We start from the raw sequence: 27,346 nt of genomic DNA, 5'->3' as shown, positions 1-27,346 counted from the left end.
ACATCAGTTTTTTTTAATCAAAATGAACATCTTCTCATGTTTAATTAAGCTATTAACATTAAATGTATCACCTTGTTACTTTTTACAGTCAACATAAATGAATGTTGCGTGGCATTGACTTAACACTGAACCCCTCAATCCATAAGTTGGGTTAATGAAAACACAATTTTCACCCAGCAGTAAAATCATTCTGCTTTGATGTAGACATTCAGTAAAAATTACCGGTATTCCTGATGATCCTGCATCACCTTTTGTTCCCGGGAATCCAGACTGTCCAGGGATGCCAGGATTACCTTTCTCACCTTTGAAACCTCCACCGCCAGGGGGGCCGCGAGGACCTTCAGGGCCAGGTAAACCTTTGTATTATCATAAATAAAAAAGTTAGAAAGACAGAACAAGATCCAAATTGGCATTGTCAAACCTAGTAAATGATGTACTTCAATGTATACAGAATACGAATACCTTGTGTTGTTATACTAAACATTTTATTGCCTAATGTAAATGGGATGTGGAATGCTTTAGTAAGCCTAACATTATAATAGTATGTCTTATCCAGGTTTGCATTGGAGGCTCCTCCGTCACATATTTTGTCAAATTTGATAGGAAAAATAGCGCTGCATGCAGCAATATTTTTCCCTGCCAAAACGCAATGGGCTTAATGGGGTCCTTTGGAGGTCGAAGGTATCTGTCATGCGACGGATCTGGAATTGGGTCGTGGTTTCCGTTATAAACATGATGTGAACAAAGCCTTATAGTAGAGATGGAAAACTGATTTCGGCCTGCCTAAAGATGTTGGGTTTGGGAACAGGCAAAGCAATAATAATCTTCGCCACAGTCATGTGTTGACTGAGAAATATGGAACGCTTTGCTTCCACCACACCAAGATTCTTTGAGGTAGGCAAAGAGGTTTCACCAGAGGGAAAAGCATTTTCCGGGGCTACTCCATGGTAAAAGGGTTTGGAATTACTTTATACACTAATTTTGCAGTGAACTGCAACTTTTGACAGCGGTAACATTGTGAAGGGACTGTTGTGCTATAGCTGCACAATTTCAGAGGCCATATGTCATTGCATTTGTATAAAGAATACAGTGGTCTCAATCACCTTTTGAGCTCACCATCAATTTGTTGCCGTTTTCTCTTGCAAAAATTGCACCACTATAATGTCACCTACTGTGATAAGCTATGTTATCTCTGCAATAAACATTGCGCATGGTGTGCTGGAATGAACGCTAAATCTCTAGTCCGGTAATGCAGACTATGGCTCTGCTCAGTATAAGGTCTGTGCAGCAGAGTCTACTGCATCAAACTGAATCCCTGAACAATGGAGCTATTGTAATGGAAGTCAGCGTGACCTAGAAAGTGTTACTGCTATGTGCATGTTTTATGAACAGAACCCTCATTTTCGCTATCATTTTATTAACAACTACACAAGGTATGGAGATTGGTCACATTTTAGACTGCATACATTTCCTTTTCAGAAATAAAATACAGACAATGCTGAAGACTAATAAAATATTACATTTTTAAACAGTATAAACTATATGTAAGAATCAATTTATTAAATCACAATTGATTTAAAATTAAGCCATAGATCACCCTGGGCCCAGGATTTTTAAAATATGCTACATGTTAAAAAATTTGGTGAAAATATTAACTAATCTTTAAAAAATTCTCATTTGGGCCCTCCATCTATTAGCCAGAACTACATTACACGGACAGCTGTCAATGGGGCGTTCTGATTATCTTATTTTCAGGAAATCATTTTAACAACAAAAAAAATTGTCAAAAGGGAATAACTTCTTTAAACTATTGGTCATCTATATCATAATGTTAGACAATTTATTGATTTGATATAAAAAAAAATTATGTGTTTTAAACGTTACACCAAATTAAAACATGATCTTTAATATTGTATCATAAAAATCTGAAAATATATTCAAATAGCTGAATCTTTTACAGTCTAATGTGCCCATTGCTGCTCCCATAGTTACATTCTGAACATGAGAATTTTATCCTGCAATTCCGAATCTGTGGAATAAGCTTTTACCAGCTCGAAGAAGTAAATTACATCACTTATGCGGATACAGGCAGGAGACGTATCATTTTAACAAGACCAAAGTTAACTTAAGTCAGTGTGACCAAGACCGCTAGAAAACTAGAGGAAAAGTACCAGTTCACTTCAGTCTGATTACACATTATAAAATGTAATTACTATGGTTACACCGCATCCACAGAGAGCAAAGACATTTATTGATACATCTCATAAATAAACAACATGCAATGAAAAAAGTTGGCGCATGTTAAGATCTAACCTTGAGGACCTGGGAGAGGTTCACCAATGCCCAGTGTTCGTTGTTAGAAAGGTCACACAACACAAAACAAAATCACTGGTTAATATACATTACAAAGAAACGTCATCACCAAAAGATGTTCACAACAGGAGGTTTTCATGCACAATAGACAACCATTGTTCTTAATTTTAAGCATGCGGAAAATAAAAGGTTATTCCAATAAGAAAAAAACGCATTTAACATGGTAACTGGATAGGCATGGTTAATTCATTGACGTCTTATTTCAGAAGGACAAAAGCCATTCATTGACACCAGAGTGAATTATGAATTAATTTCAGAAGTAAAAAAAAAAACTTATTTCATGGGAAAATGAATAAGCAGACCTTAGGGAAGGCATCCAGTGTGGAAAACAAAACGGGCATACATATTTTAATAGGATTTTCAGCTCATAGAATGGAAGGTCTGGAATGACGAAGCACTTAGTAATGTCATTCTGTTAATTGTATAAGCACTTCACATTTTTTTACGTTTTGAGCTGTGTTACCCACTACATTAGGCAAATGCATCAACTGCAATTTCCTAATATATTGTTGTTATTGTTAATGCCACCAGAGGCTACATTTACTGTACACAGTAAACTAAAGTAGACCCTGCTGATTTTTATGTGTGGGTCTTGAGTCGCAAAACAAGTGGTCAGAGAGAAAGGTTGGAAGGATGGTGCTGCCGGTTGGTGTCAACATACTTTCCAAACAATCTTACAAGCGGTCCTCTCTTACTGAGATTGCAACAATCATGACATTTATTTTTTAACTGGCCTCTCTGTTTATTTATTTTTTGCAGTTGTTTTTATTACAAGTTTTACAAATAGAAAGTGACAAAACCAGTCATGGTAAGAAGCTTGTTGACAGTGGGCCACTTGATAAGAGAGACAAGTGAATCAGAGAGGGTCCCACAGTTTATGATAGAAACACAACCCATAGTAAACTAAACATTATCTAGGCAAGGGATGGAAGAGATAGAAAGCAAAAGAATGAGGGAAGACATTTCTTTTAAATAAAAAAGCATAAAGAAAAAGATGGAAGGGTCTCAGCCAACCAATGAGTATAGGAAATGGATGGGTAAGGATGTGGGAGAGGGGGAAAGAAACGGGCCCAGTGATAATGAAATGAGGGCCACTGTCGACTGCAAGGATTACAAGAACAGATGCAGCCTGTGGGTGAATTACATACGCTCACACTAAGTGGAACCATAACTGTTCTATACTATAAGATAAACTATCCTTTTTACAACAAGTTGGTTGATTTAATTCATATTAGAAACCTGCTTTTAGTTTTTTAGCTATTTTGCTGAAGGAAAACACTGATGTTGATCCTCAAAGAACAAGCAGAGCAAAATGATCAACTTCTTATTTCTTTTTTCAAAGTTATCTACTATATCTGCAAATAACGGATGTACTGGCAGCAGCGACAGCCACAACCAATGTCACCATGTACTTTGTACATGACATGAATAATGGATACGTTGCATTGTGTCTGCTTTATCAGTAATACATTAATAAGGTCAATTCAATAACCACCATGTCAGTGAATAGTTTATAATACATTATATGTCTGGCCATAATACAATTGAGGCAGGATACAGTGATACACTTAGCCAGTGACCCAAAGACTATATATATATATATATATATATATATATATATATATATATATAATACTCCTATGCAAACTCTACAACAGAAGTAGGTCGACCTTGTCACTTCAGATCTCTGTAAGCAGCAGTGCCCATTGTTCTTAGCTGGCAACAAGCTGGATATGTGCAAATGGATGCTGGAGTTCAGAAGTGAGGTGACGCTGGGTTTTCTGCCTCTGCCATAGAATAGTATTGCTAAACCAGTTGAGGACATGAGCTCAATGCATTTTTTTTATACCCCAAGATAACAAGATGATTTAGAAATTATTGTAACGAAAAAAAAAAATAGTTTAATTAGTAATTTCATATAATCTCAAATGAGAAAAAGAAAACATAGTGGTCTGTACAGTCATACACAGTATATTACTGTATCTCCTCATACGTCTAAGCACAACTTATGAACATAAACAACAGGAAAACGAGTAATAAAGTGTCCAAATTCTCTCATTATCCTAAATTGTTTTATTTATAATATGAGTTATAATATCTTAGGCATGGGCTAGTAAGTTTGAAACTGCAGATGAGGCTGAAGATCGGATAAATACCCCCAAAACTTTCTTAGGGTGCTTTGACACAAAGCCACTGCTGTTTTTGATGTAGTTGTTTGAGCCAAAGCCAGAAGTGAAATCAGCAGGGAAGAGAAGTATTAGTTTCCCATACATTTTATATTTCCCACTCCTTTTGAATCCACTACTGGCTTTGGCTCAAACAAGTGACATGTTAGAAGTTTTGATCGGTAGGGGTGTGGTTACGGAGACCCCAACAGATTGCTGAAACGAAGGAGCAGAAGAACTCCGCCAAGTACAGTGCCCCTTCAGCTGTAATGGGATAACTTCAGCTCTTCTCGGAAAGATGGAGTTAGTTAAAGATGGCTTAAAAACTTCTATGAGCCCGTCTTCAGCTAACCCCACCTCTCCGAGAAGAGCCGAAGTTATACCATTACAGCCAAAAAGGGCACTGCTGCCCCTTCATTTCAGCGATCTGTGAGGGTCTCAGAATCTGGACCCCCACCGATCAAAACTTCTGACATGTCACTATGACATGTGAAAAGCTTTCCGAAACAAAAGTTGCTCTTTAACCAGGAGACATGCGGGGAGGGGTGCTAACCTGGCCGTGTGCTATAGGAAACCCTCCTAAAGACCTGCTCTGTGCATAATAAGCAACTTATTCAGATCTGATTTGGTACTTCATGCACAGAGCTGGGCTTTGGAATGTATATGTATAGCAGCCAGCTTAGGCTTTTTTTTTACATCATGTTAGGTGTGTACGCCCGGAGAATCTCCTAACATATACTGTACGCTATTATTTAACAAGACACATATATAACTGTATGCCATACTGTTGCCCATGTCTGCCATTGACTCCCAAGGTAAAATAAAAAACGATACTGCGTAATTATACATGAGGCCCTTGTAATGGAAAGTGTAGTCAACTAAGCTTTCCAATACAGTCCCAAAAAAAAAAGGTATGACAGCGCATATCAGACATATGCTAAAAGAGAAGCCTTTGGCATAGGAGTCTATAGAAGTCTATGTATAGCAAAAGATAACAGGAAGGTTGGATCCAGCGCTGGATTGTAGTAAAAAGGAAACGGATTCCAAGTTTAATGTTCTTAGGTTAAAAAGATCCACAAGGATAGAGTCCTGGTGTGCAAGGTAGGTGATGTCAATCCAGGGATAGAGCCTACGCGTTTTGGACGACTCTAGCGTCCTTAGTCATGGCTAAGGACGATAGAGTCGTCCGAAACGCGTAGGCTCTATCCCCGGATTGACATCACCTACCTTGCACACCAGGACTCTATCCTTGTGGATCTTTTTAACCTAAGAACATTAAACTTGGAATCCGTTTCCATTTTACTACAATCCAGCGCTGGATCCAACCTTCCTGTTGTTATCTTTTGCTATTCATATCGTGTACCGACACGAGGAGCCGTGCGCTGGCATTGACACCAAGCATTCGTGTCAGGTGAGCTGGAGGATCCCTCCTTCCTTTCTTTTTTCCAAGTCTATGTATACATACGTTTGGAGATTTCCCCGGTGTATACACACCGAACGTGATATGAACAGAGCCTTTATGCAGCCTGAACTGCTGGCCTACTGCATGGCCTTAGGGAACCCTTGAGTTAGGAAGGGAATGCAGTTCCCCACCAAAACTGTTTTCAATTCGTTTGCTGTAAATTCACATTTCAAACACAACAAATATACATATAACAGAACATAGTATAATATAGGGAGCAATTGTATCTAGATGGTTCACAACACAGGTGGAATGAATCCATCAAGTACTACAATATCTTGATTCTGCTTTATAGAGCAGAATTGGCAAGTTGTGCCATACTCTGCTGTAAGCTACAGGACACATGTATACATGAACTGTGCCATCTGACCTATGATCAGTAATAACATGATACCCAGTTGTAGGATCCCTACTCTGCTTGTTCCCAGGTAAGGCCGACCTTCATTTAAAGTATCATTTCACTTGGTTGTCCAGGATTAAAAAATCATGGCTGCTTTTTTTTAAAAAACAGCACCACACCTGTTCTGAGGTTGTGTGTGGTATTGCAGCTCAGACCTATTCACTTCAAAGGTGCTGAGCTGCAAGACCAGATACAATCTGAGGACAGGTGTGGCGCTGTTTCTGGAAGAAAACAGCCATGTTTGTCTAATGCTGAGCAACCCCTTCTGAGACAAACCTCTCTTTTTTTTTTAATCTATGGCCACAAACTGTGTGGACACACACAAGATGGTGGCACTTGCAGACACATCAGCTAAAGATCAGTGTTTGTGTTGAGAAAGGGACTCCTTTAATGTGTAGACTAGATCCACTATGGAGCAATATATTTTTATATGAGGCAAGTTTATTGAAATGACTTGGGCCTGTAATAGCCCTCTCTTAGTCTATCATTTATACAAAGTTCCCTATGTCTGCTTATAAACAACAGTACTTGATTTCAGACATGGTGACTATTTTGGTACCTTGGAAATTCAATGCACCTGACTGGAAGCTGGTTGGGAGACAACGTCCCCTCTTGCCTGTCTATGTTGTGTTTACTTCACTAGGGCCATGGTATAAAGTGAGTTTTCATCTATACAAATACGTATTTACTGCAATTTACAACTATTTGCAAAAAAAAAAATCTTACTAGAAAAACAGTCTATTGGGGTGGCATGCTGTTCCTTACTCCAATAATGAGGCCTTATATTCATTATGAGATTTTGCCTCTGCTTTGGTTTAACAACAAAGCACCTTGTCAATTGTTTATGTTTTGGGTTTCACACGTCTATGGAATTATAGCACAAAATCATAAAAAGCTTAATAAATAATGCAAGTGATCATATAGATAGATTACATAGCTCTCTACTATATCGCTCATTAGTATTATAATGGTCATCACATTTTAGGACAAGATGTAAAAAAGCCATCAAGAATTAACCCAACCTGGGTCTAAACAACTTTCAACACTTGAGCTCCTGCTGAACTACATCGCCCATGATACTTAGTCATGAAAGATGACAGGTATTGATAGCGGTGTGACACTACATAGTAGTGTTTGCCACTGCCTGACACGGTCATAGTATGCCAAGTCTTTGACGTGTCAGGTTTTAAAATAAGGAAAGCATACACACTGACAGCAAGTCATATATATTCTGTAAAAATGGCTGTAAAGTGCTGTAATCTGGGACTTGTGTTATAGGGAATTTTTGAGATTATATGATTTAGATTCTACCCAGACTGCGCTACAGACAAGATGATTCATGGAATACGCACAATGTACATATCCAGTAGAAATCCGTAGCCATAGAGCAGGCTGCACGGACTAGTCGCAAGTAAAACCCTTTAGGCTACATGCACACGTTGCGTATTTTGCCGTGGAAAGAAATTTGGTGCAATTTTCCTCTGCACTAGGCAGATAGAATTCGCAAGCGGAAACGCAACATAAACTGACATGCTGCGGATTCTAAAAAACGCACCACAGGTCAATTTCAGTCCTGAAATACCGCAGCATGTACATGAGATTTCCACAGGATGTGTCATAAATATCAGATAGATGCGGGTCCCACCTCTGGGACCCGCACCTATCTCTAGAACGGGGCCCTCAAAACCCCGTTCTTGCTTTTTGTGCTCACGCTGCCTCCCGGCCACTTCCTGATAACATGGTTGGAGTTACGGAAAGAGTGTAACTCGCTGAGCTACGTGGTTTCCGTAACTCCCATAGAACTGAATAGTAGCTACGATAACAGCGTAGCTCTCATGCTACGCTGCTACTGTAATTGCTATTCACTACTATGGCAGTTACGGAAACCACGTAGCTCAGCGAGTTACACTCTTTCCGTAACTCCAACCATGTAATCAGGAAGTGGCCGGGAGTCAGCGTGAGCACAAAATCCTAGAACGGCGTTTAGGGGACCACGTTATAGAGATAGGTGCGGGTCCCAGAGGTGGGACCCGCATGTATCTGATATTTATGACACATCCTGTGGAAATATGACATAAATGTCCCTCATAGGAAAACCCCTTTAATGGCCTGTGCCCAAATGCAATGCAATAATTATGTAACTTGATGTGCAAATCTGAATTGCGTCATTTATAATTTAATGCATTTAATGTATTTGCCGTTGCCTCAAGACTTTATTAATGCATTGATATCTTTGTATTTCTGGACGTTCTGTAAGTTGAATTCCCAGGCAGGTTAGTCCAGTATATGGCAGCCTCCTTCCACAGAGTAAATCACGTACTGTACTCTACGAGGTGAAACTGTACCTTATAATTGCATTAACTAGGTAATTGGCACAACCTAATTATAGCAATTACAGAAGCCCAGACATCTCTGAACAGGGAATGGCCATGGCATGATACCCATTTCTCTGTGCAAATGTGATATTTCCAGGGTGACCTATAATTCCAAAAGAACATACAGTTCTTTCTCAGTCACTTGTCAGAAATAGGTGGCATGAAAAAAAACTGTTAAATTCTCCGTACAGCGCTGCATTCCTCTATCAGAAAACAACTCCGTACATCCCGCTGCTTAGCTAGTCATATGACAAAACATAACATCAGACACTAGCACAGCTATAGTACTGATCCCAGGGGTCATGTGGGGTTGTACAGTTCAGAAAAATACTTATAATACTAGTAGTTGTTGGTGATATGGGTGACTAAAATGCTAATTCAGTTCCCCTAAGATGTCTGTTTTAGTAAATAATTGTACTGTCAATGAAATAACAATTCTAGAGCACCTTTTTTTTTTAGAACCCTTTGCAGTGCCATTCCTCTGTTATTCCTCCAGGAAATGTATAAGTAAGCTGACAACTTGGTTTTATTTACTTTGTAGGGGCACATTATTGACAAATAGAATGGTAGCACCCAATTGTCAATGTATTCATACATTTCCAGGAGGAATAACAGGGGAGTGGCACAATGCATAATTCAAAGAAAAAATGCTGCAGCATTGATATTTTATACTAAAACAGACATGGCAGGAGATGACCAGTCCTATTTAAATAGCATTATGTTCAATAGCAGTTCCCCTAATATAAAGTTATTACTTCAAGTTCTGCTTTTATTACCAGAAGCTGAATGGTTGCTGGAAAAACAGCAATATAATAAACCATTTTAAAGATGTTTTCCCATAATAACTGTTTATTATCTATCCACAGGATAGGTGATAAGTATCTGATTGGTGGGAGTCCGTCTTCTGGGAACCCCACCGATCACAAGAACGGGCTTACTTTGCCGTTCCTGGAAGCCGCATAGGAATTCAGCGGTATTGCTAATGATCGACCACCACTCCATTCATTTCTATGGGAGTGCCGAGCGCTATCTTTGGCAGCCCTATAAAAATTAATGGAGTGTTGGCCGAGCATGCGCACTACCGCTCCATTCCTATGTGGCTCCCAGAAACGGCAAGGTAAGCCCGTTCTCGTCATCAGTGGAAGTCCCAGAGGTCGGCCCCCACCGATCCGATATTTATCACCTATCCTGTGGATAGGTGATAAATATTGATTATGGGAAAACCCCTTTAAGATTACAAAGTCTTGGTTGAGGAGAAGTCCCAGCACGTAGAATAACACACTAATACTTGTAATGTCATTTGAAAAAGAGCTCCAATAGCTTAGTAGCTTGTAGAGAAGTTTAGAAAATGGATGTTTAAAGAGACTCTGTTGCCTCCAAAACCCACCTAAACTACGATAATCAGTATATAGCTTTGACGCAAATTCCAAATGTGTCATTTTTATCTTTCTACTCACTTGCATTCCCTCGATGTAAGCCTGCAAATGTGCGCTGCATACTGAGGCATAGAGACGACTCCCAAGCCATATAATGGAGAGGACTCCTAGAACTCATCTTCAGCATGCAGCGCACCGCCCGTTTGCGGGTGGCTAGTGGGGGAATAAAAGGGAGTAGAAAAATCAAATGTACAGATTCGGAATCAGCGACTTTTAAGACATCTACTGGTGACTGTAGTATAGGGCGGTTTTCGGAAGTGGCAGAGTCCCTCTAACAGCTGAGTCAATGACTTGGCATACCACAGACCACTGTTCCTGAAAATATCCTGTGATTTAACATTGTTTACATGCAATAATCTAGGATTTAAGGGCTGACCTTCAGGGCCTGGAAGTGAGATCACAATTCAAATATCCATTTCCATATTGATCATTAGATGAACGAGGGGGAAACACGAAGATTGTTAGCATATTCAGCAAAAAAATCCTACATTCTGGTTACATTAATTTTATTTTAGCAAGTCCCAAACGTACCAGTGGAAACAAATTATTATCAGCGTGGTACAGAATATGATGAAGAACTAGAGGGGAAAGTGCTTTTTGCATTGCAATACAAATGTGCCAGCCCAATGCAGTGAAGCGGCAGACATGCGTTACTTCTGCTGCTGATACCAAACAGGTTTTTTTTTCAGCATCGTAGAATAGATTTTGGATAAATGGATCTGCCAATTTGTAGTTTACGGATTTTGCTCTTAACAAAATTTCTATGCAGGCGGCTGTTTTTTTAATTGATGTCGGCCCTGCCACCGAAGCGTCGCATATGCAGCATTTTAACAACATGTCCTATTGGCCTGTGGGACAAAGGGCCGAATTGCTGACTTTTGTGAACACTGATAATAGCTTGCTTTATCCACATTAGCACATGCACAAATAAACAAGACAAAATGGTTCTTTCCCACAATACATGCAATAAATACAAGGCTTACAAGGAGAGCATGACTGTGCAGGGATGTGCCAGACTTTTCTCATTTAACACGGGTGCTGTTGATTGTATATTGTAGATCGCTAATGATCCGCTTGTTTATACAAGAAATAAGTACAAGATATCATTTCCAAACAGACTGCAACATCACACTGCCTCTCAAAAAAACACAATTACTATAAATTATGTACTTTAGATACATTTGGGAGCCATATTGTGCTTTACTTATCTTGAACTGTTTATGTCTTATAGTCTATTATAGCCCAATCTCAGAAAGAGCTGCATTGTGAATTCTATTGGCCTCTGAGCTCAAACCCCTAGTAACCCCTGTTGTTTCAGTTTCTGTATAGTGTATCATCCGCTGATTTGCATTTTGGGAAGTAAAATCTTTATACCAGAGACTACTCATCTGATGTACCTTTTCTAGAGTGCAGTGCCAGAGAGAGAACTGCATCATGAGATTTCAGCTATGTCTTTAGCGGTGTATCTACCACCACCATGTTGTCTCACTCTAGTAACAACCAGAATATATATTGTATGTACTTTAGGGCTGTATTACACACTAAACTAATAGATAATTGTGAAAGTGATTAAAATATGTTTACATTATTCAATTTTGTATATCTGGCATCCATCTTGTAGCCTAAAGAATCAATTTTAGTGAATAAGAAATCATTTGTTCCTTTAAGAAAAGTATATTAGGCTTTGTTCACATCACCGTCAATTTCCGCTGAGGGGTTCAGTCGGATGTTTCCATCGGGTTAAACCCTCAGTGGAAAGGCAAACGGAAACCTCCGCTTCCCTAACCATTGAACTCAATGGTGATGGAAACCTAGCTAATGGTTTCCGTCTGTCAACGTTGTGACAGGGTTCCGTCATTTTGACGGAACCAATAGCGCAGTCGACTGCACTGTTAGTTCCGTCAAGAACAACGGTGACAGACGGAAACCATTAGCTAGGTTTCTGTCACCATTGATATCAATGGTGAGGGAAACGGAAGCTTAGGTTTCCGTTTGCTTTTAAGTTGCGGGGTTAACCCGACAGAAACTTCAGATGGAACCCCTCAACGGAAGGGCAACGGTTATGTGAACAGGCCCTTAATGATGATCTTGTATGTTCTCAGCTATGTGTCTCTCTGAATTCTTATCTAAAGTTTGAAACAAGAAATATGTGTATTAGCCTTGAGGTAGCAATTCTATGAAAAGGTCTTTCATTGTAAATTAAAGGGAGTAAGATAAGAATTAATTCTGGCCTGGAGAAAATGGATACTGTCTGTAGTAGGGGCAGAGATGTGGTCTTTCATGAGAAAGAACAGCTCATAGAGATAGCATTGTAATGCAATCGCAGGTGCAGCCAGACGTAAGCATTCATTCAGAATTATAATTTTACATTTAATGTATTGTATGTCTGTAATTGGCTCAATATGAAATATTCTCATTGTATGCTATTGGCTGAACCAGAGTCATGGTCACATTGCCTCTGGTTAACCTCAAGCCTATTCCCGTTTTGAAAGATATTATTGTAATTGTTTTTGGCAATAAACCTCAGAGGAGTATTTTTGAGCATACAAAGCAGTGTCCCTATGTCTCTCACTTCTCTCCGATATATCGATATAACCTATGATTTGGATCTGGATAAATTTCCTAGAGGGGTACTGGTTGACATACCCACCTAAAAAAACTTCAGTCTAATATATTTTTTGGCCATGATTGCGTCAACAATAATACAATTTATTTACAAAGATAATTAATAATATGTGTAAAGATGGAAACCACAAAATGGTGTTTAAATGTAAAGCCAGGGTTTAAATGTATTTCTGACAATATGTCATAAGAATTCAGAATAGCTCTAAATCAAGTGAAATGAAACTGATCTAGTAGAATTATTGGTTTGTTGGAAAGTGGCCTTTATCCAATCTATGTATGCCCTTATTTTAATGTGCACTGAAGTACTGTAATAGCAATCATTTACACACAGAGATATCATCAGTCATGTTCTCCTTGTACAAAAGAGATAACAAATATATGCAGATGTTGCACAAAAATATGGAACACAAGGTGAGAGGACTGATGTTCAGTGGATTCCGCCGTCTAATGCAATGAGATGAAGTCAATGGAGTGCAAGAATGAGAATCGCAGACGCAAGGCTCCAAATTTGTTCATGCTTCTGTGCCCCCATGGATTTAATTTCACAGTGTAAAAGGCAATGATTTTTGTTCACACGTGCTCACTATGTTTATAGACTGGTAGACCATAAATCGATTTGCCATAGGTTGTGCCAAGTCTATATGTGCTCGCTAGCTTACTTCAGTGACATCATGCTGAAAAAGGTGCTCTGTGTTTTGCTACCAGCAATTAGCCTTTCAGCTTGGGGAGCAAAGATCCCATTTTACTTCAGATTATCTATGTCACGATGTATATTATTATATTGTTTGCTCTTATTGTATCCTTTATTGCGGTAATTTTTTTTAATTCTAAGTATACTTATTGTGTTTAGTGTCACTACTCTGCCGGTAGTGAAAAGAAACAGATCTATATGATAACATTACAGATATCTACAGATGACCTATACAATTTGGAATGATATTTCAACTTTTGTTTTGACAATTTAAAATTAATTCTGAAAATAAATAGCTGGTAGCAAAATAATTACCCACAATAATTTAAAAATAAGTGTTTTTACCTGAGCGTCCAGGAGGTCCTGATGGTCCAGTATTTCCTTTAGGACCTGGTGTCGCTAGTCCAGGGAGACCTGGTTGTCCTGGTGGTCCTGAGCTACCTGGACGCCCAGGATAACCACTGTCTCCTTTAGGGCCAGGAAATCCAGGAGATCCGGGGAGACCAGAAAATCCTGTCTCACCCTTTGCACCTGTAAATACAAAGTACAATAATAAATTTTAGGGAAAAATCTGACATATAGAAATGTAATGATAATAATAACCCCTTAGCAAAATCTGCAGTAGAGAAACGGCGGATGTGCACACTAACAGTATGGTGCGGGCTCAAGAATGGTGCTCATACTATACTCATTAGGTGATGGCTGTTTTATACAGCTGACACCTCCCTGCAACCAGCCGTTCAACTCCTCAGATGCTGAAATCAATAGCAGCCACTCCCTCTGCCTCCCAAGCAGGCACCTCGCGAGCAGTTGCAATGGTGGCCAGAGACATAGTAAATGCCGTAAAAATGAAACCCCAAAAACTATGGTGGAGTTGCATTATTTTTTCAATTCCACCCTAAAAAAATTTTTTTGCAATTTCCTAATACAGTATATGGTACATCGTGAAATTAAAAATACAAATTGTCCCGTAAAAAAAAACCAAAAACAAGGCCTGAAACAGCTATGTCAACAGAAAAATAAAAAAGATATGGCTCTTAGAAGATGATAGAACTAAAACGAAAATTGGCTGTGTCCCTAAGGTATTAATATTAGCAGGCTTGACTCTACTACCAAAGGCTTAGGGTATGTGCACACGTACACGTCCGTTACGGCTGAAATCACAGAGCTGTTATCAGGAGAAAACAGCTCCGCAATTTCAGACGTAATGGCAAGTGCAGGCGCTTTTCGCTGCGTCCATTACGGACGTAATTGGAGCTGTTTTTCCATGGTGTCAATGGAAAACGGCTCCAATTACGTCTCAAGAAGTCAAGGCACTTCTTGGACGTGGGCGTCTTTTTTACGCGCCGTCATTTGACAGCGGCGCGTAAAAAAAATGACCATCGGCACAGAACATCGTAAAGCCCATTCAAATGAATGGGCAGATGTTTGCTGGCGCTTTGGAGCCGTATTTTCGGACGTAATTCGGGGCTAAAACGCCCGAATTACGTCCGTAAATAGTGTGTGTGAACCCAGCCTAAAGAAGACTAGTCCCCTTCCCAGTTTTATGGTCCTCAGGTGTAAAAGCAAAATACAGAGTAAACGTTTTGCTATTACAAGTGAATCAATATTAAATATAGACTCTATAAGTTCAGGTACAACTTTAATAATGTATAGAGGTACACTCTGGCCTTCAGTAGCATGTAAAGCCTAATAATTGTGGGACTGATGTTAATGCAAATGAGGAAAATCAAATACATACCTGGAGTCCCAGGAAATCCTGGTGTTCCTGGTGTCCCAAAACCTGGTAGTCCTGAAACAAAGACATACTATGTTTTAAAAAAGATCCAGGGATACTGAATAAGAAGCCATGGCCACATCTGTCGGTCACAGACCTGGTTCTCCTTTTAGGCCAGCAGGACCAGGAATTCCATCTTGACCTGGTTGACCCTTTTCACCTTGAAGTCCTTGAGGCCCTGAACGACCAGCATCTCCTACAAAATATAATACACTGTGTTTGTGCTTAAAAAGAATGTCATCAGAAAATGAAATAATGTTTTTCATCAAATATTTATGTTAAACATATTTTTTTAAGAACCCTAGATTATTGCAGTTTTCACTCTGGCCACTGAGTCTTACAATAGACTGACACTTCCTGTTCTGTAGAGATCACTTCTCAGTAGTCACCTTATTATCATCACAGGCAAAAAAGGTAATAACTCTATAAAGATAACACAGGATCCACCATTGACAATAGGTGACGGGCACAGGTCCTCTCCCATCTCTACCTGCAAATGACCACTCAACAGGTCACAGAGCATGCCTAGAAAACTCTCCCACAGAAGTCAGTGGGTCATCTCCAGACTATTGTTTCCTATGGTCCATGTGGTTGCTGTAAAGCAGATCTATAAATGCTGTTAACAGCAGCTCAGGCAAAATGTCTGCCGGATAGTCATGTACAATAGATATAAATAAAAAAATCTACATTTAAAAAATAAAAAATAAAATAGAAAAAAATATATGTTTTTAATTAGTATTTTTTTTTATAGGTGATACATTCCCTTTAAAAGATAACTCTAGCAATGTATCTAATACTTTGTGTATTATTGATTTACAAGGCTCTTCAAATTCTAATCCGTTCTTCATAAGTACCAACATGACACAGTCACATAATAAACTGGCTAAATGCGAGAACATTTAATCAACATTTTATTAAATTATATGTCGTATTTTTCTCTGTAAACAGCTTGTATGTGTCAGAAATGGTCTCTAGCTCATTATTACATCACATAAGTTTCTTCATTTCTTTGACGATGATTGGATGCCACTCATAAATACTGTATATCAGCTTCAAAAATACCCTCTGTATTTACTAAAACCCAGTCATGAACACATAATTTGCCCCAATAACTTATCTAAACTTTTATGATTATTGTTTTACCCCTTGAACCAGGAGAGCCTGGGATACCAGGGTTTCCTGGAGGTCCATCAAGTCCTTTTGATCCTGGTAAACCTGAAGAACCTAAAACAACAAGAAAAGCAAAACACACCAGAGATGACATTACAATTTTTTTTAGGAACAATCTCATTTAAAGCATACGTCCAGTGAATATTACATTAAAACGTTCACATTGCTCTTATCTCCTTCAGTACCTTTGTAGAGCCTTTCCCTTCAAATCTCCTAATTCGCAAACAGTAAATTGTTATCATTGTCTGCCATATTACATATAGTTGAGCTGCATCCCGATTACGAGCACTGTCTCTAAACTGGCTGTTTCCCCTCTCGTCTCCGCACTTAGTACTATTCTAAACACTGGTTGATTCAGTGCTAATGCTGCTGTAATCACAGGACTAAATTAACTAGTAAAATCTCTCCACAGATTCACAAACAGATTATAATTCCCTGATTGGGTAAATTATTCAAGTTATTTTAGCTCTATCTATCTATCTATCTATCTATCTATCTATCTATCTATCTATCTATCTATCTATCTATCTATCTATCTATCTATCTATCTATCTATCTATCTATCTATCTATCTATCTATCTATCTATCTATCTATCTATCTATCTATCTGTTCCTAAAGCTGACATTAGAAGGGAGGAAGTAAAGGTCTGCAGTAAGTCAAGTCTCCTCCTACTTTGTTCAATACTGAAAAGAAAGTAGTATGCAGTCTGCACGTAAATAAAGCTACCAAACAGCAAAGAGCACACATTTTTTTTTACTTTTTATAAAATTACATTACTTAGTCCTAGATTAGAAACTTCATTTTACACAATGAGTAGCATATCCTGAACTTTTAAAGTGGATCAAAGCAGGTACACTTTAATGCTATATAGATGGGATGATGGTGACATTATCAGAATGCCAACATATATATCACATTAATCGCTGTACTTTCATCTTGAGGAAGAAAGCTAATATTGACAAAAACAGTGTGGCTCCGATAATTATTTTTGTTCTGTTTTAAGTGTAATGTCTATAGATATGCTATTGAGTAGAAAATGCACAGACATTAATTTATTTACTGTACCTGAAAATCCTGGGGCACCTGAATCTCCTTTAGGGCCTGTAGCTCCTGGTATTCCAGGCAGTCCAGGGCTTCCTGCATCACCTTTACTACCTGGGGTACCTGGAAATCCTGCTTGTCCTTGGTCACCCTAGACATAATAAAAGGATATTTATAAATAAGTTAAATAAATACAACCACTTTTCACATACGGTTATTTATTTAGACAGATAAAAAGAATGAAAATACACCACATGGGGAAAAAAAGAAACAAATCATTCACAGATGAGCTCTTACAAAAAAATGTGAATGATTTTACTTCATATGTGAGCATGACTTTCCTTGTCATGCAACAAACATTCTGTATTTTGATTAGATATTTGTGTCTTTAAGGCTTTGTTCACATCTGCGTTTGGGTCCCGTTCTGACGTTCCGTCTGAGATTTCCGTCAGAACGAGACCCTGAACAGACGCAAAGTGACACCGACGGAAAAACGACGGGTCCGGTGCACAACAGAGACAAACGGAAACCATGGGCACCGGATCCATCACCATTAATTTCAACCTCTGGTTTCCGTCTGTCAGTTTGTGTTTGTTCAGGGTCCCGTTCTGATGGAGAGCTCAGACGGAACGTCAGAACGGGACTCCGACACAGATGTGAACAAAGCCTAAAAAGTACAATGTTGTGTTTACCTGTATGCTACATGTAAGGGCTATACAGGCCAGAGATGCGTAAGCATGTGATATATCTTAAATTTGGATTTTAATTATGTATCAATAAGTTTGTTACTTTTATGGGATTTAACTCACAGAATTCCTCTTCGTTAAATATCATATAGGGTACTATATAAGTAATTAAAATAATCCCTGACATGGGTTTTGTTTTTGTTTTTTAACTCTACCCTACATTTAGTGAAATCAGAAATTATAAGTAGTATAAATGCTAAATTTGGGAAAATTTATACCTTTTGGCCAGGAAAGCCAGGTTGCCCAGCGCCTGAAATTCCTGGTTCACCTTTTTCACCTTTTGGTCCACCAAATCCTGGAGGTCCTGGTGACCCAGGGCGACCAGGCTGCCCTGATGTACCCTTATCACCAGACGGCCCTATAAGAATAAAGATAAGTAACACAGCATTTAAAGAAGCAGAAACATAAGACAGGAGATTTGCAAGTCTACAATGCTGGGATTAAAACTTATTTCCGATTACATTTTAATAGCGGTTATTAACATACTGTTTAAGTTTCCCAGTCCCGCTGTAATGTCTCGCTCACACAGGGTCAAACAAGAACAATAATCGTGCTGATTTTTCGTTCCAATATTAGTTGAATTAGTCAAATATCTGCAACTTAAGTGGCTTTGCATAACCCTAATAAAGTTGGTTACAGAAACTCAGCATTACCTTCCACCTGACGGGATTTATCATTACGGTACATAATTGGACAATGATAATGATAAATGACACAGGAGCCTATGTAATTCTGTTGATGAAATAATACAGTGTAGCATGTGCACATTAAAGACAATTGCACCCTAAACATATTTAGGGCTTTGACAGACAAACGTATTTACACAATATTTTACTGTCTATATTATGGATGTAACACCTGGGCAGTCCGGGTGTTGGAGCTATAATATGGACCCTAACGTGCAGCCGTATTATGGCCATTTGAAATGGGCATTAGAGACATGGATCAAATGAGCATCCATATTTAAATACAGCATTAGGGCCCATAAATGTTATTCTCATGAAAAATTATGCAGTTTTTACAATTTAATTCATCAAAACATCTCATAACGCCAAAATATCTTCTGTCCTGGGAAGAAGTGAATCTCAAATCTACTTGTTTAAATGATAGATTTGTGTTTGTATGAGACCTTAAGCAAAACATTGTTCTTCACACATGCTTTGTTTTTAGGTGAATACTTTTTATCAGAATTTAAAATAAGAATAAATGAAAAGGTAATTCTGAAAACAAAGAGAAATAATTGTAAAACGTTCTGCAAGAATTTCTTTTTCTTCCATATTTGTACCACCAAGTGTCTCTCTAAAACAGCATAATACATACCTGGAAGTCCCATCTCTCCCATATTCCCTTTTAGTCCAGAAGAACCAGCTAACCCAGGCTGTCCAGGGAATCCGCTGTCTCCTTTAGGTCCTAGATATATAAGTTAAGAGTGTATTGAATGCCTGTCTTGTTTCTGGAAGCTTTTTTGTTTTAGTTTTGTGTATGTATAGAAATTACCATGTAACACTAAGGGCTCATGCACACGACCGTAGCCATGTGCATGGCCGTGATTTTCGGGTTGGCCGCCTGCGGACTGTCAACCGCGAGCCGCCCGCAAATCGCGGGACATGCACATGGCCGCGGCCATTATTTTCAATGAGCCGGACTGCAGAAGACGGCCGTAATAAAACAGGTTCGTTCTTTCTGCGGTGCGGGCTCCCGGGCCGTGCACGGACCGTAAAAACTACGGTCGTGTGCATGGCCCCATAGAAATGAAGGGGGCCGCAATTCTCCCGTGGATTTTCGGGGGAATTGCGACCGCAAAAGCACGTTCGTGTGCATGGGGCCTTAAATACAGAAACTTTGGATGCATATACAAAAGTAAATGAATTTTGATATCCTTAATACAAGAAATAATTCTCTAACAAGACTAAAATGTATTTCTTCTTAGTTATTTAACATGAAGGAGCATTATGATATCATGTACACATTACATTAGTAGTATACAGTGGTAAATATATTTTCCTCTCTCTTTCTTCTTACCTGGTGTTCCTGAAGATCCTGGAATTCCACTTGAGCCTGGTAATCCAGGAGAACCAGGTACCCCACTGTAGCCTTTCTCTCCATTTAAGCCAGGTGAACCTTCAATCATATGAGAAACAATTGTATATAATTGCAAGAAACGCTCTTTTACGAATGTCTAAAGTTCTGTCTATGTCTTTTTAACTTTTCAACTTCCTACTTTTTCTAATTGAATTAATGTGTCAATTTTGAAAACACATCGATTGTAAGTCTATCATCAATTACAGACTGAACGAGAAGGAAGAGACAGAACCAAAGCTGAATCCAAGTGGAAGGACTTGTGCGATAAACACCATTAAAGCTTTGCCAGCACTCTGGAAAATTCAAGAATGTGAATGGAGTTTTCTACAGATTCATCATAAAATGTTACCTGATCAACCAGTAGAAATGACTTAAAGTTACATATTTAGATAGTTAGTACGGCTGAAAAAAGACACATGTCCATCAAGTTCAACCAAGGGACGGGAAAAGGGAAGGGAAAAATTTCTACACATAGGAGATAAAACTTTTTTGTTCTAGGAAATTATCTAACCCTTTTTTACAGCCATCTACTGTCCCTGCTGTGACCAGCTCCTGCGGTAGGCTATTCCATAGATTCACAGTTCTCACAGTAAAGAAGGCTTGTCGCCTCTGCAGGTTGAACCTTTTTTTCTCCAGACGGAGGGAGTGCCCCCTTGTTTTTTGAGGGGGTTTTACATGGAACAGGATTTCACCATATTTTTTGTATGTGCCATTCATATATTTATATAAATTAATCATGTCCCCCTTAGTCGTCTTTTTTCAAGGCTAAATAGGTTTAATTCTTTTAATCTTTCCTCATAACTTATATTCTCCATGCCCCTTATTAGCTTCGTTGCTCTTCTTTGTATTTTTTCCAACTCCAGTGCATCCTTTCTATGAACTGGAGCCCAGAACTGAACTGCATATTCTAGATGAGGCCTCACTAATGCTTTGTAAAGTGGTAATATTATATCCCTGTCCCGCGAGTCCATGCCTCTTTTAATAAACGACAATATCCTGCTGGCCTTTGAAGCAGCTGATTGACACTGCATGGTGTTATTTAGTTTATGATTTACAAGTACACCCAGATCCTTCACAACAAGTGAATCCCCCAGTGTAGCTCCCCCTAGGACATATGATGCATGCAGGTTGTTGGTACCCAGATGCATAACTTTACATTTATCTACATTAAACTTAATTTGCCAACTGGATGCCCAAACACTTAGTTTGTTTAAATCGGCTTGCAATTCACGAACATCTTCCATAGTCTGAACTATATTACATAGCTTGGTGTTATCTGCAAAAATAGAAATAGTGCTATTAATCCGATCCTCTATATCATTAATAAATAAGTTGAATAATAGTGGTCCCAGCATAGAACCCTGAAGTACACCAGTTATAACCGGGGATCACTCAGAGTAGGAATCATTTACCACAACTCTCTGGATATGGTCCTTGAGCCAATTCTCAATCCAATTACAAACTATATTTTCTAAACCTATAGTCCTTAATTTACCCATTAGACGTCTATGAGGGACAGTGTCAAATGCCTTTGCAAAGTCCAAAAACACTATATCCACAGCGGCCCCTCTGTCTAGGCTTCTGCTCACCTCTTCATAAAAAGAGATCAGGTTAGTTTGACAACGTCTGTCCTTAGTAAAACCGTGCTGGCTGTCACTTATAATGCTATTTTTTGTCACATAATTCTGTATATAGTCCCTTAATAGCCCCTCAAACATTTTCCCCACAATTGATGTTAAGCTTACTGGTCTATAATTACCCGGCGAAGACCTAGAGCCCTTTATGAAAATAGGCACCACATTTGCCCTGCGCCAGTCCCTTGGCACTATACCAGTCAATAGAGAATCTCTGAATATTATGAAAAGGGGAAAAGAAATAACTGAACTAAGCTCTTTAAGAATTCTAGGGTGTAACCCATCTGGTCCCGGGGCCTTGTGCACATTTATTTAATTTAATTTAGCTTGGACCATATCTACAATCAGCCAATTCAGTATATCAACTGATATATTAACAGCACTGGCACCGGCTATATCAGCTGCTCTTTCTTCTGTTGTATATACAGAGCTAAAGAACCCATTTAGTAACTCTGCCTTCTCTTGATCCCCTGTGACCAACTCCCCATTACCACTATCAAGGGGTCCTACATGTCAGACCTTGGCTTTTTTGCATTTATATACTTTGAAGAATTTTTTGGAATTTGTTTTACTATCCTTGGCCACCTGCCTTTCATTTTGTATTTTTGCAAATTTTATTACATTTTTACAGATTTTATTAAGCTCTTTATATTTTACAAAGGCTACAGATGTACCCTCAGATTTGTATTTTTTAAATGCCCTTTTTTTGTCATGTATTGCCCCTTTCACAGAAGGTGTAAGCCATGTGGGGTTTAATTTTAGTCGTTTATACTTGTTACCTGTAGGAATACATTTTGCACTATAATTACCCAAAGTAGAATTGAAAATCTCCCATTTATCATTTGTCCCATTATTTAACATTAGTTCTTCCCAGTCTATATCCTGAATTGCAGCCCTTGTCCTGGGGAAATTGGCTTTCTTAAAATTAAATGTTTTTGCCCTCCCAGGCTGTGTTTGCTTTTTACAGCATAGGTAAAATGTAACTATATTATGATCTTTGTTACCAAGGTTTTCACGAACATTGACATTCCCAACAAGATCTGCATTATTAGAAATGACCAGATCCAACAGAGCTTCACCTCTAGTCGGGTCTTCCACAAACTGGCCCATAAAATTTTCCTGCAACAGGTTGAGGAAATGTCTCCCCTTTGCAGTTGAAGCCGAACCATGACACCAATTAATATCACAGAAATTAAAATCTCCCATTATTACTACAGTACCCGCCTGTGCAGCCCGCTCCATCTGTTTATATAGCTGACCTTCCATCTCCTCAGTTATATTGGGGGGTCTATAGATTACACCAAAAGTAATTTTTTCAGTGTTTACCTCCCTTTCTAGTTCCACCCACAAGGTTTCAACCTCTTCACAGTATTCACCCACTATTCTCTCTTTCACACTCACCTTCATACCGTTTCTCACATACAGACATACACCACCACCACCTTTCCTATTTGTCCTGTCTTTCCGAAAAAGTGTAAAACCCTGTAGATTTACAGCCCAGTCATGTGAAAAGTCCAGCCATGTTTCAGCAACACCAACTATATCTATATTTTCTTCCAGTACCAAGGCCTCCAGCTCCCCCATTTTGCTTGCTAGAATTCTGGCATTTGTGAACATACACTTTAACTTTCAGTTTTTCACTTTTATTATCAGAAATGTGATTTGACAATATTTGGGCATTTTTATTTACACTGCTGTTTTGTAACAAAAGGATCTCCTTCTCCTGTTGTCTAGTCCTCTCCCCACAGTCTGTTTCTCCCCCCACCAATATAGCACCGACAAGTTTTAGAGCCAAAGAAGCATTTCACTTATGCAGCAGAATACAAGATGCAATATAACATAATTGCAGTCAATCTCCTCTATGATGTCCCCTTCTCCAAATGAGGTCCCCAAATCACATCACTTCCTGTCTCAGTGACCACAGTGACTAGTCTATGACAGAAGTAAGGTTGGCCATACCTTTCAGATAGCTGACGGCCGAACGATTGTTCAGCCGACAGCTATTACTCCCAACTTCTCCATACACTTGCATGCTCGGCTTGTTTGAGAATGCACGCGTTCGCAATAGGGAGGAGAAGTAAAGCCGCAGCCAGACTCCTTTAGCAGCAGCTTATCTCCGTGCAAACAAAAGGATTGGGCATGTTGGAATTCAACATACTCGACCCATGTCTCCACCAACATCTGCTGTCGGGGGAGAGTTAGGATACCGCAATACACATTAGATGGTCGGCCGTCATACATCTAATGTATATAGCCACATTTATGGTCATGGTTACAGATAGTAATTCATATGAAATCCAGATAGAGCACAGTTCAGTATAGGGAAAAAAGCAGGAATACAATGGGCGCTACCACCATCATAAAGAAAAGTATAAAAGTAGACATTTATTGGACATACATACAGTGAAGGAAATAAGTATTTGATCCCTTGCTGATTTTGTAAGTTTGCCCACTGTCAAAGACATGAACAGTCTAGAATTTTTAGGCTAGGTTAATTTTACCAGTGAGAAATAGATTATATAAAAAAACAAACAGAAAATCACATTGTCAAAATTATATATATTTATTTGCATTGTGCACAGAGAAATAAGTATTTGATCCCTTTGGCAAACAAGACTTAATACTTGGTGGCAAAACCCTTGTTGGCAAGCACAGCAGCCAGACGTTTTTTGTAGTTGATGATGAGGTTTGCACACATGTTAGATGGAATTTTGGCCCACTCCTCTTTGCAGATCATCTGTAAATCATTAAGATTTCGAGGCTGTCACTTGGCTACTCGGATCTTCAGCTCCCTCCATAAATTTTCGATGGGATTAAGGTCTGGAGACTGGCTAGGCCACTCCATGACCTTAATGTGCTTCTTTTTGAGCCACTCCTTTGTTGCCTTGGCTGTATGTTTCGAGTCATTGTCGTGCTGGAAGACTCAGCCACGAGCCATTTTTAATGTCCTGGTGGAGGGAAGGAGGTTGTTGCTCAGGATTTGACGGTACATGGCTCCATCCATTCTCCCATTGATGCGGTGAAGTAGTCCTGTGCCCTTAGCAGAGAAACACCCCCAAAACATAATGTTTCCACCTCCATGCTTGACAGTGGGGACGGTGTTCTTTGGGTCATAGGCAGCATTTCTCTTCCTCCAAACACGGCGAGTTGAGTTAATGCCAAAGAGCTAAATTTTAGTCTCATCTGACCACAGCACCTTCTCCCAATCACTCTCAGAATCATCCAGATGTTGATTTGCAATCTTCAGACGGGCCTGTACATGTGCCTTCTTGAGCAGGGGGACCTTGCAGGCACTGCAGGATTTTAATCCATTACGGCGTAATGTGTTACCAATGGTTTTCTTGGTGACTGTGGTCCCAGCTGCCTTGAGATCATTAACAAGTTCCCCCCGTGTAGTTTTCGGCTGAGCTCTCACCTTCCTCAGGATCAAGGATACCCCGCGAGGTGAGATTTTGCATGGAGCCCCAGATCGATGTCGATTGACAGTCATTTTGTATGTCTTCCATTTTCTTACTATTGCACCAACAGTTGTCTCCTTCTCACCCAGCGTCTTACTTATGGTTTTGTAGCATATTCTAGCCTTGTGCAGGTCTATGATCTTGTCCCTGACATCCTTAGAAAGCTCTTTGGTCTTGCCCATGTTGTAAAGGTTAGAGTCAGACTGATTAATTGAGTCTGTGGACAGGAGTCTTTTATACAGGTGACCATGTAAGACAGCTGTCTTTAATGCAGGCACCAAGTTGATTTGGAGCGTGTAACTGGTCTGGAGGAGGCTGAACTCTTAATAGTTGGTAGGGGATCAAATACTTATTTCTCTGTGCACAATGCAAATAAATATATATAATTTTGACTATGTGATCTTCTGTTTTTTTTTAAAAATATAATCTATCTCTCACTGGTTAAATTAACCTAGCCTAAAAATTCTAGACTGTTCATGTCTTTGACAGTGGGCAAACTTACAAAATCAGCAAGGGATCAAATACTTATTTCCTTCACTGTACAACACATTTTCGAGACTGCTCCGGTCCGTTCGTCAGGTACATAATAGTTTATCATTATAGCATGTTATAACAAACATATGTTCGGCATTTGGACCAGAAATTAAACGTTCTCATTTGCAACAGTTGATACTAATACAACATTGTGCACACATTGTAAACATGGATAAATGCTCATACATAATTAAAAACAATCTTACCACTAGGAATAAAATAGAATGGTTATATAATAAATCTAATTTGACACCTGACGTTATTCAAGCAATTCACATTACATTGGAACTAATACACTAATCAACCCAGATGTAGAGGATGTGATGTATCATTCTATCCAAAGAATTTAGAAATTGATTCCCCAAAAAATCATAGAAACGTTAATTTCGATCATTCTTCATTTTTTCCCAACTTAATGGGCACATATGTTACAATACAAGATGTTTATGCTGTCCTATAGGAACATGGTAAGAAGAATTTTCAATCTAACATCATGGGTGAAATGTTCCACACCAAGGGATATTTTAACTGCTCTACTTCATTTGTACTTTATCTGTTTAAGTGCAGCTGTAACCTGCAATACATAGGTGGACAGTACAATCCATATGAGCTAGGATGAATAAACAATGTTAGAAATTCTGTAATGAATCACAGTTTATAGAGGCATTTCTTCCTTATGCATAATAAAGATTGTTCTAACTTTGGATTATCTATATTGGAACAAATTTCAGACAGATTTCATATTGTTACCAATGATTAATCAACAGAGAATTGTTTTGGATTTTCAAGTTATATTATGTATACTAGATGAGGCCTCATGCACATTGACAGTGAATTTGTGGGCCGTGCTTCTATATAAATTATGGGAGAACGGCCCGAAAAAAACTAAAAAACAGACATGCTCCATAATTCCTGGCACAGTTCTATGGCACGGACACCCATCCGTAGCGGTACGGAAAGGTGTCCGCTGTCAATAGAACTGAATGGGTCCGTAATTATGGCCCGTAATTTCAACCTGTAATTACGGCTGAATTTACGGTTGTGTGCATGGGGCCAAACACTGTATAATAGAAGGATTTGTACTCCAAGTCGAGTTACTTTTCTCTATTTTTATTTGAGTTATTTTTAAGTATTTATTTTTTATTTGAGTTATTTGCATACTTCCTCTCGTGTATACTACTTGAATAACTTGTGGGAGATAGAACGATACGTCACATCCTCTACATCTGGATTGATTGGTGTATCAGTTTCGATGTAATGTGTATTGCTAGAATATTGTCAGGTGTAAATTAATATTTATTATATAACCATTCTATTTTATTCCTAGTGGTAAGAAAGATTGTTTTTAATTATGTGTGAGTATTTATACATTTTT

General features: G+C 38.8%; 1 protein-coding gene across 2 annotated transcripts in view; it reads right to left on the bottom strand.

Annotated features, from left to right (window-relative positions):
* COL4A5 (collagen type IV alpha 5 chain) overlaps positions 1 to 27,346 on the bottom strand; it is a 152,037-nt gene that overhangs the window by 17,841 nt on the left and 106,850 nt on the right. The window contains exons 34-43 of one of the 2 annotated variants that reach the window (XM_075835805.1): positions 20,286 to 20,384; positions 19,584 to 19,673; positions 18,482 to 18,621; positions 17,542 to 17,668; positions 16,448 to 16,528; positions 15,402 to 15,500; positions 15,269 to 15,319; positions 13,873 to 14,058; positions 2,314 to 2,322; positions 223 to 356 (exon numbers count right to left, since the gene is read on the bottom strand). In XM_075835805.1, the coding sequence (XP_075691920.1) occupies positions 223 to 356; positions 2,314 to 2,322; positions 13,873 to 14,058; positions 15,269 to 15,319; positions 15,402 to 15,500; positions 16,448 to 16,528; positions 17,542 to 17,668; positions 18,482 to 18,621; positions 19,584 to 19,673; positions 20,286 to 20,384 (1,016 nt within the window). The remainder of the gene's footprint in view (positions 1 to 222; positions 357 to 2,313; positions 2,323 to 13,872; positions 14,059 to 15,268; positions 15,320 to 15,401; positions 15,501 to 16,447; positions 16,529 to 17,541; positions 17,669 to 18,481; positions 18,622 to 19,583; positions 19,674 to 20,285; positions 20,385 to 27,346) is intronic. The other variant, XM_075835807.1, reaches the window with a different exon arrangement.

This window comes from Rhinoderma darwinii, chromosome 8, assembly GCF_050947455.1.
Source record: "Rhinoderma darwinii isolate aRhiDar2 chromosome 8, aRhiDar2.hap1, whole genome shotgun sequence".
NCBI classification, from domain to species: Eukaryota; Metazoa; Chordata; class Amphibia; order Anura; family Rhinodermatidae; genus Rhinoderma; species Rhinoderma darwinii.
Note: the sequence above shows the minus strand (reverse complement) of the source record. Positions and strands in the feature narration are given on the sequence as shown.